The sequence below is a fragment of the Chiloscyllium plagiosum genome, chromosome 32, assembly GCF_004010195.1.
Source record: "Chiloscyllium plagiosum isolate BGI_BamShark_2017 chromosome 32, ASM401019v2, whole genome shotgun sequence".
Classification (NCBI taxonomy): domain Eukaryota; kingdom Metazoa; phylum Chordata; class Chondrichthyes; order Orectolobiformes; family Hemiscylliidae; genus Chiloscyllium; species Chiloscyllium plagiosum.
This window is the reverse complement of record NC_057741.1, coordinates 21,956,335-21,966,961: the sequence shown is the minus strand read 5'-3', so window position 1 is coordinate 21,966,961 and position 10,627 is coordinate 21,956,335. Positions and strand designations below refer to the sequence as shown.

The 10,627-nt window shown below is 39.6% G+C and overlaps 1 protein-coding gene across 1 annotated transcript in view; it reads left to right on the top strand.

Moving 5' to 3' along the window:
- The window catches only part of LOC122539404 (TBC1 domain family member 14-like), a 79,062-nt gene that overhangs the window by 46,234 nt on the left and 22,201 nt on the right, over positions 1-10,627 (top strand). Inside the window, exons 5-6 of the mRNA XM_043674207.1 lie at positions 6-112; positions 3,159-3,239. Coding sequence (XP_043530142.1) covers positions 6-112; positions 3,159-3,239 — 188 coding nt within the window. The remainder of the gene's footprint in view (positions 1-5; positions 113-3,158; positions 3,240-10,627) is intronic.

Below are 10,627 nucleotides of genomic sequence, written 5' to 3'. Positions count from 1 at the left end.
TGAAGGCATCATTCTCGTAAAGTTCGTGATCTCTGGTGGCAAGGTATTCCTCCAAGCGTAAGAGGGAAGGTGTGGAGCTTGGCAATTGGCAATGAATTAAACATTACTCATGGTGAGTGTTGTATAAGCTTTGAACTATAATTGTCTTGGTAAATGTAAAATGTGCCTCCTTGTCTTCCACTGAATGAAATTAAGTAGTCTCTTCGCTTTGACTTCAATGAAGCCAGAAATGTATATTTTATCATGGTTTCATATAGCTGCTGATAGGACAAGCCTTGTGAAAAGTGCTAGAATGCTGGAAGGGCTGAGGAAGATGATGCATCTAAATAAAACTAGAAGGTGCTGAAGAAACTCAATAGATCTGGAAGCATCAGTGGAGAGAAAGAGTACATTAACTCTGTTTGACTCTGCAAATGCTGCTAAACCTGTTGAGTTTCTCTTATGCTTTGTTTTTATTTCAGATTTCTAGCATGTGCAGCATTTTATTTTTAATTTAGGTGATGTACTTGATCTATTATGCAAATCATAGTTGAGTCCAAGGGAGCTGCTGTCTATTTTTAATCTCTGTATCTTTTGCATATGCACGTTCTGCGATAATCCTGATATTGGTTAAAAGTTAAGATCAGTTACTGAGGAATACTACAACGTCATTATAGATCAGATTATAGTTGTACAAGATACGCAAAACTAATAAGCTATGATGTGATTTTGATTGTTTTATGAGAATTATATGATTATTTTGTTTTTAATCCTACTAAATGTGATGTGTTTATTCTTCTTCTTACATATCCTGTTACAATATTTGTTTTTAGGCTTATGTTCAAATTTAGAGAATGAGAGAAGGCTGTATGACAAAGGGCTATCCCTAATCCCTCTTTCCAATTCTTGACCTACCCGTATAAAGAGGTTATGGAACTTGAACTATGTGCTTGTGACTTTTTTTTTCAAATTTGAGGAAGGGTTCTGCTTTTACTATGCTTTCAGGTGAAGTTGCAAGTTCTGGCCTTTAAATGAATTGAAAGATTCTCCACAACTTCCAGTGATCCATTTGCCAGTTAATTTAAATCTGCACCATCTGTTTATTGAACTCTTTGCTATCCACTCTATCTTGGCCCCTAAATTTTATGTATCACAGTTAAATCTCCACTGTTTGTTCCAATAAAAAATCCTTTGTCTGTGCATTCTATTCTAATAGCTAAAATTCTCTATTCCTGGAAATGTTCTCGTGATTTCTGTATCTCTATGCATTTAGACCAGGATTTAATGTTTTCTAGTTTTGACTTCATGGTGGCTTGTGCTGTTCTATTATAACTTCCTTACTTTTAAATTCTTGGCCTTGACAAATGAAAGGAAATTACATTTATTCTTCTACCTTGTTTGTTCCTACCAAATGCACTACCTTACAGCTATTGAAATTTGATTGAATTTGCCACTTTACACCTGACCAGTCTATTGGTATCTTCTGAAGTCCACAGCTGTCAACTTCACTTGTAACTGTAAGGCTAGTTTTTGTTATATGCCAACTTAATAATCTTCCTACATTGAAGTCCAAATTATTTATGTGCCAGGGAAGTAGAACTGAATCCTGCAGAGCCCTACTGGAAGCAGCCTGCCAGTCTCAAAACATCTGGATGACTCTCAATTGTGCTTTCTGCTGCTGAGCCAATTTTTGATCTAACTTGCTTTTCCTTTAATTTCTGATCTACCTGCTATGTCGGATCTTGTCAAATCCTTGTTAATGTCATGTAAATTTGATTTTATTCATTTGTGGGATGATGCCGAGGCCAGCATTTAATTTCCATTCTCAACTATCCTCTGAAAGCTGATTTGAGTTGCTGTCTTGAACTGCTACAGTAGGGAGTTCCTGGATTTTGTCCTCACAGTTATGAGCAAATTGAGATATTGGTCCAAGTCTGGATAGTGAGAGATTTGATGGGGAACCTGCAATAATGGTATTGCCATGCATCTGCCCATCTAGATGGTAGTGATCACACCATCAGAGAAGTCAGGATCAGTTGATGCAGTGCACCTTGTAAAAGAAACATACTGCTGCTACTGTGCATCGGTACTGAAGGTTAATGTTGATAAATGGACAGCTGATCAAGTAGTGTTAAATTATGATATGTGCATTTGTCTGCCTTAACCTATCGTATAAGCTCTTTGACAAATCTGAGCTCAAGATTTGAATTCCATCCACTTCCTTTTTTCTGAACATTGCATATTTCCTTGAATGGTTTCACTGCTCTGGTACTTAGCCCTTGCGTAGCAGAATTCCAGTCTGCTTTTGTCAAATCAGATTTCAGCTTAACAAACGAGCCCTCCTTCAATTCATCATGTCTGTCGTGTCCTTCTCCGTATCTAACCTAAATCTGACTGAAATAATGATCATAACCATCTGCCCGTCTTCATTCTGAAAAACTGAAGCTAGAACTGCTCCTTTAATTGGGATAGCTGCCTACTAGCTATAGCAGGGTTCTGAATTCAGTATTTTTAACACTGAAATTTTTTTTCTATCAATTTATAGCATCGGTCTACTTTGCAAACAGAGTTATGCTGTTTAAATGACAATTGTGTTTAATTCTTAGAATCGTGAAAAGCATTGACATGGACAAGACAAAAAAAACTGAAAACTCAGAATGCTAGTAGAATGAAATTAGAATATAAATGGCTGTAAATATTTTGGGTTAGCAGTATTTGGAGAGACAAACACAATTAAGATGTCATGTCTGTAGCAGACCTTTAATGTTAACCCTATTGTTCTCACCAAAGATGCTGCTTGACCATCATGGCTTTGGCATTTCTTTTGGTGGTGTGTACATCTTGCAAAGATCAAACTGGTTTCTTCTCTTTCAGAACTCTTAAACGTTTGAAACATCTGTAATTTCTACTTCTCCTGTTCTTTTAAGAGCCATTCATTATGGCAGCCAGCTTCTTTGAGTGTATAGTGATGCAGTAACTAAAAACAAATCAGTTTGATTATCAAGCACATTATAAATTTTTGGCACTGTTCATGACATTCACAGTGGATGTGACTTTCATCTACTTGACACAAATTAGCTTCACAAACTGTTTATAATTTGAATTTAATTAGCTTTTGTACTTGAATTTCTTCTTTAGATATGTAATACATTGACTTTACAAATTGTTTTGTCTTTCAGAACTGTATGATATTTGCTTAACTCGGGCTAAAGACAAATGTAGATCTCTCAGTACAGCGCACACTGATGTTGACAGTGAAGGTACTTGTTTTGAGAGTTTAACTGGTGCTTGTGGATGGGTTTGAGTAGAATTTACAGTTTAGTTTTGCATTTGTTAACATTGGAAGTATTGCATTTCTGCAAACACTTGATGGTCATGTCAATTTAGCATTTTCCATTTGTGGCCAATATTAAGGGAAGGATCAATTCTTAGGTGTGTTTGGAGGTCTTTATTCATTAATGGGTGAGGGAGAAGTGTTAAAAGTCGAAGAGAAACTGAGCAGATTTAAATTATTAATTGGACATTAGTTGACAGAATGCAATGTATAATCAGAGCTTGGTGATGCACTCGAAGCTCTTTTTTATCTTCGTCAGTTAACAATCTCATTGTTTTTCATACAGTTTTTCAATATACATCTTGCTATGAAATCAGGATAATCTGATTACCCATCCTCACATACTTTGGTGATTTAATTGAGAATTTTATGTAACAAATCTGTAACTGCCTGGTGGTAGGATCGCCCAATAAACTCTAATTCTGGCCTTCTGGTTTGATTGGATTTAGTATCCTGCCACTTTTATTGCTGAACTGTATTTTAAACATAGTGTAGTGTGAAAACTGCCCTCTTTTTAATGCTGTCCAGATGCCTGCAGCAAAGACGTTTCATTCTTTTTAACGCACGCATTTTATTTCAATTGTAACATGATACTAGCTGAAATTAAGGAGCCAATTGCATGTTTTTTTGAGTGAAAGAGAGATTTTATTATTTCCTAACACCAAGAAAAGTAATAAATCAAACACAGGTGTAAAGTTTAAAATGGGGTGTATCTGGTACCAAAAAAGGGGACTTAAGAGTTAAAGTCCTGCAAATCCTTGAGATATTAGGATTTTACCTGACACCGTGGTGATTTATTTGATGTCCGATATCCTCAACAGGTTATAGATAAAATCATAGAACTTTCCAGTGCAGAAGGAGGCCATTCAACCCATCATATCTGTACTGGCTCCCAAAGGAGCTACCCAGGTAATCCCATTCTCCAGCTTGATCTCCATATCCCTGTAAATCAATCATTTGCAAATATATGTCCAGCCCTCTTTTGAAAACTCATGAAATCTACCTCGACTCTCTGTGCATTCCAAATCCTTACAATTTCAAATAAGTTCTCTTCATCTCACTCCTTGCTCTCTTGCAGACAATCTTGATATTGTAACCCTTTGTTCCTGACAAACCAGTGAATTTACTCCTTTTCCTTGACAAAAGGAGGTGATGACCTAGGGCTATTATAGCTAGATTTTAAACGGGGGACCCAGGTCATGGCAGATAGTAGAATTTTAATTTGGTCAAAATCTGGAATGAAAATTCTAATGACCATGAAACCAATATTGATTGTCACGAAAAACCCTTCAGACTCATGAGTGTCCTTTAGGGAAAGAAACTGCCTATATAAAACTCCAAGTGAAAGTGAGGACCGCAGATGCTGGAGATTAGACCCAAGACTGTGGTGCTGGAAAACCACAGCCGGTCAGGCAGCATCGAAGGAGCAGGAAAATTGATGTTTTGGGCAAAAGCCCTTCATCAGGAATATAATTCCAGACCCACAGCAATGTGGTTGACTCTCACTTAGGGATGGGTAACAAATGCTGGCCTAGCCAGTGGCAACCACACCCTGTGAATAATTTTTTAAAAATTGTTAATCGCTTTGAACACCTCAATAAGGTCACCTCTTAAAGAATAAGCCAAATTTCTCTAATATTTTCTTGTATTCAAAATCCCTCATTCCTGGCATTATGCTAATAAATTTCCCTAGCACAGCTTCCAGGGCTTTAACATCCTTCCTTAAATTAGGTGCCCAGAACTGAACACAATTGTTCAAATGTGGTCTGACCAATGATTTGCGGAGGTATAATATCACTTCTTTGCTTTTATATTCTATGCTTCTACTTGTAAACCCAAGGATCCTATAAGCCAACTTAATAGCTATTTCAATTTGCCTGGTCACCTTCAGAGAATTAGGCACTTGAGCCCCAAAGTCCCTCTGCTTCTGCACTCCCCTCAAATTTATACCATTTGAGCCTATATTTTTGTCTCCATGTTGCTTCTACGAAAATGCATTGCCTCTCATTTCTCTACATTTGAAATTCAGGTGTCTGCCGATTTGGCCAACTTGTCCACATCCTCTCAATTCACTGTTCTTCTTAGCTAGGTATCATCTGCAAATTTGAGATATTGCTCTCTGCACCCATCTCCAAATCTTCAGAAAAGGCAAAGGTCTCAACTTTGATCCTTGGTGAACGTCACTTTCAACTTGTCTCCAGTCTGAAAAATACCCATCTATACCTACTCTCTTCTCTTTTCTTATCTTTTAGCCAACTTCTAATCCGTGGTACCAAGGCTTTATCAATCCCAAGCATTACTAATTTGCTAACCAACCTGCCATTTGGCACTGTATCAAATACTTTCTGAAAGTCCAAATATACAACATCAGCACAATCATCATCCATTGCCTCATTGTGAAAGAAGTCAGTTAAGTTTTTCAGGCATGACCTGCCCCTGACAAAGGCATGTTGACTGTCTTATTTTTCTGTAAGTGTATATTTACCTTATCACATTATGCCTTCATCAATTTTCCCTCTATTGATGTCAAGATGACAGGCCTATATTATCCTATGTACACTTTCTTAAAGAGTGGTGTCACATTTGCAGTCCTCCAGGATGAATCCTGTGTACATAGAGGCCTGGAAAAATTCCGTCAATGGCTTGCAATTTGCTCCCTTATCTCTCTCGGCAACGGAGGATGTATACCGTCCTGATGACTTGTCGACCTGAAGTGCTACAAACCTTTTCAACACTACTTTATCTATCACTATACTGTTCAATTGCTCAACACTCATGTTTTTAATTTAACCATTTGGCATCATTTTCTAATTTGGTAAAGACTAGCAAAGTACTCATTTTGTACTTCTGTACCCTTTGCTTCTTTGAGCACCTTACCCAGCTTGTTCCTAATGGGCCGCACTTCATCTTTCACTAATCTTTCATGGTTGGTATGTTTGAAGAACATTTCACTGTTTTAGTGCAGCCTGTCATCCTATCCTAATGATTCCTCTTAGTTGTCTTTATTCTAGTGTTGGCTCCTCTTCTGCATTTGAGGTGCTCATCCTGATTTCTATTGTTATTATTCTGGTATAAATCATATGCCTTCTTTTCCTTTGTCTATTTATCCTCTCTGTGCCCCTCATGATTTTATAAACCTCTATAAGGTCACCGCTCAGCCTCCAACATGCCTGGGAAAACAGACCCAGCCTGTTCAGTCTCTCCCCATAGCTCAAATCCTCCAACCCTGGCAACATCCTTGTAAATCTTTTCTGAATCCTTTCAAGTTTCACAACATCTTTTCAATAGGAAGGAGACCAGAATTGCACGCAATATTCCAACAGTGGCCTAACCAATGTCCTGTATAGCCGCAACATGACGTCCCAATTCCTGTACTCAATACTCTGACCAATAAAAGAAAGCATAACAAACGCCTTCTTCACTATCCTATTTACCTGTGACTCCACTTTCAAGGAGCTATGAACTTGCACTCCAAGGTCTCTTTGTTCAGCAACACTCCTTAGGACCTTCCCATAAAGTATAGAAGTCCTGCTAAGATTTGCTTTCCCGAAATGCAGCACCTCGCACTTGTCTGAATTAAACTCCATCTGCCACTTCTCTGCCCATCTGGTCAATATCCTGCTGTAATCTGAGGTAACCTTCTTCACTGTCCATGACACCTCCAATTTTGGTGTCATCTGCAAACTTACTAACTGTACCTCTTATGCTCACATCCAAATCATTTATGTAAATGACAAAAAGTAGAGGGCCCAGTACTGATCCTTGTGGCACTCTACTGGTCACAGGCCTCCAGTCTGAAAAACAACCCTCCCACTACCACCCTCTGTCTTCTACCTTCGAGCCAGTTCTCCATGTTGCTTCTACCAAAATGGCTAGTTCTCCCTGTATTCAGTGAGATCTAACCTTGCTAACCAGTCTCACCTGGTGAACCTTGTCGAACACCTTATTGGAGTCCATATAGATCACATTGACCGCTCTGCCCTCATCAGTCCTCTTTGTTACTTCAAAAAACTCAATCAAGTTTGTAAGACATGATTTCCCACGCACAAAACCATGTTGATTATCCCTAATCAGTCCTTGCCTTTCCCTCAGGATTCCCTTCAACAACTTGCCCGCACCGACGTCAGGTTCACTGGTCTATAATTCCCTGGCTTGTCCTTACTACCCTTCTTAAACAGTGGCACCACATTAGCCAACCTCTAGTCTTCCGGCACCTCACCTGTGACTATCGATGATGTAAATATCTCAGCAAGGGGCCCAGCAATCACTTCTCTAGCTTCCCACAGAATTCTAGGGTACACCTGATCAGGTTCTGGGGATTTATTCACCTTTATGCGTTTCAAGATATCCAGCACTTCCTCCTCTGTAATATGGACATTTTGCAAGGTGCTACCATCTGTTTCCCTACAGTCTTCCATATCCTTTTCCACAGTAAATTCTGATGCAAAATACTCGTTTAGTATCTCCCCCATCTCCTGTGCTCCGCACGAAGGCTGCCTTGCTGATCTTTGAGGGGCCCTGTTCTCTCCCTAGTTATCCTTTGTCCTTAATGTATTTGTAAAAACCCTTTGGATTCTCCTTAACTCTCTTTGCCAAAGCTATCTCATGTCCCCTTTTTGCCCTCCTGATTTCCCTCTTAAGTATACTCCTACTTCCTTTGTACTCTTCTAAGGATTCACTTGATCTATCCTGTCTATACCTGACATATGCTGCTTCTTTTTCTTAACAAAACCCTCAATTTCATCCAGCATATCCTATACCTACCAGCCTTTCCTTTCACCCTAACAGGAGTACACTTTCTCTGGATTCTTGTTATTTCATTTCTGAAGGCTTCCCTTTTTCCAGCCATCCCTTTACCTGAGAACATCTACCCCCAATCAGCTTTTGAAAGTTCTTGCCTTTCTCCAATTTAGAACTTCAACTTTTAGATCTAGTCTATCCTTTCTCAACACTGTTTTAAATCTAATAGAATTATGGTCGCTGGCCCCAAAGTCCTCCCCCACTGACACTTCAGTCACCTGTCCTGCCTTATTTCCCAAGAGTAGGTCAAGTTTTGCACCTTGTCTAGTAGGTACATCCACAAACTGAATCAGAAAGTTTTCTTGTACACACTTTACAAATTCCTCTCCATCTGAACCCTTAACACTGTGGCAGTCCCAGTCTATGTTTGCAAAGTTAAAATCCCCTACCATAACCACGCTATTATTCTTGCAAATAGCTGAGATCTCCTTCCAAGTTTGTTTCTCAATTTTCCTCTGACTATTATTGGGATTGTATTATAGATCCCCTAAGGTGATCATCCCCTTCTTCTTTCTCAGTTCCACCGAAATAACTTCCCTGGATGTATTTCCAGGAATATCCTCCCTCAGCACAGCTGTAATGCAATCCCGTATCAAAAACGCCACTCCCCCTCCTCTCTTGCATCCCTTTCTATCCTTCCTGTAGCATTTGTATCCTGGAACATTAAGCTGCCAGTCCTGCCCATCCTTGAGCCATGTTTCTGTAATTGCAATGATTATCCCAGTCCCATGTTTTCCTAACCATGCCCTGTCATCTCTTTTTTTTTGAAAGTCTCCCAATTTTCATCCACCGCTATGTCCACCAACATTCATTTCCAGTCAACCTGCTCCAGTTCAATTTTTAGACCCTTAAAATCTGTCCTTTTCCAGTCTGAGATCTTAATCCTTGACTTCATTTTATCCTCTTCCAACTTTGTATTGAACCTTATATCGTAATCACATCCCCAAATGCTCCCCTCCTTTGACATTCTCCACTTGGCCTGGGAGAAGGCCTAGGACCAGATCCAGCTCCGCTTCCTCCCTTGTATGACTGGAAAGGTACTGTTCCAGAAAGGTCTTCTAAATGCATTGCAGGCATTTCTCCCCCTTCCCTCTCACATTGTATCTTTTTCGCAATCTACCCTAGAGTAATTGAAATCACCAACTGCCACAGCCCTGCTTGTCCTGTAGGTTTCCACAATCTGCCTATAAATGCTATCTTCTTCTTCCTCCCCACTATTTGGAGGTCTATAATAAATACCCAATATTGTTCCTCACCTCCAACCATGTAGATTCTGATTCAGGAACTACATCTCATTCAAGAGCTGTGATCAATCTTTAACCAAGGCTGCTATGTAGAAAATGAGGACTGCAGGTGCTGGGGATCAGAGTTAAGAGTGTGGTGCTGGAAAAGCATGGGAAGTCAGGCAGCGACCGAGGAGCAGGAGAATCAACGGTTCGGGCATAAGCCCTTCAGCAGGATGATGAAGGGCTTATGCCCGAAACATTGATTCTCCTGCTCCTTGGGTGCTGCCCTGACCTGTGCTTTTCCAACACCACACACTCGACCCCAAGGCTGCTATGACCAATCTATGATCACCTTCCTTTTTGCCCACCCTGTTTTTACTAAAAACCTTATAATCTGCGATTTTAAATATCCAGTCCTGTTCTGGCTTGAGCCACTTTTCTGACAATGTCATTCTTTGACAGTGGGTCCTCAGCAATTCCCTTCTCATTTGTGGTGAGTGAAGCAACTTCTCCCAGAATCCTCCTTTGTAATTTCTGACTGCCACCTTCTCTTTGAGTTCTCACTGGTTGATTTAACAAATTGGTTTTACAATGGATGTTGTTTCTGTGAGACTGAAAGGAACAGGGAGGGAGAGAGAGAACCTTCCTGTTCTGTTTCCAATCCAATTTCCTTCTCTCCTGCCCAAAAGCTGACATACAACTTGTATGTATTCCCATGTCTAGCATCATTGTTTTCTCAATGATGGATAAGCTGGATAATCAGGTAACTTGCATCCCCAATACGTGAAACTTCCAAAAGAGTGTGAAAAGGGGATACAAATCTGAATTGCAGCAGTTTTAATTTCAGTTCAGATTGATACTTGTTTGGTGGTTTCACTAACCTGGCTTAGCATGGTCAGGTGTTCGCTGTAGCCATTGTAAATTCATGTGTTTTATGTTTTTAAAATCATTTGAATCCATGAAAGGGAAAGCTGTTTTATATATTAAAAAAAAAGTTGCTGTCAGTTCAAAATCGATGGATCCAATTTTATGACGTAACAACCTGAAAACTGGAGTGCAGTTGTTCAATTTCCTCTTCAAAAATCAAACTCTGACATTTAACTACTCCTATTTTCCAAATAGGGAAATATAGTCCAAAATTGTGCTTGATCATCTTTTTAATATTCAGTGAGGAGAAAGTGAGGTCTGCAGATGCTGGAGATCAGAGCTGAAAATGTGTTGCTGGAAAAGCGCAGCAGGTCAGGCAGCATCCAGGGAACAGGGGAATCGACGTTTCGGGCATAAGCCC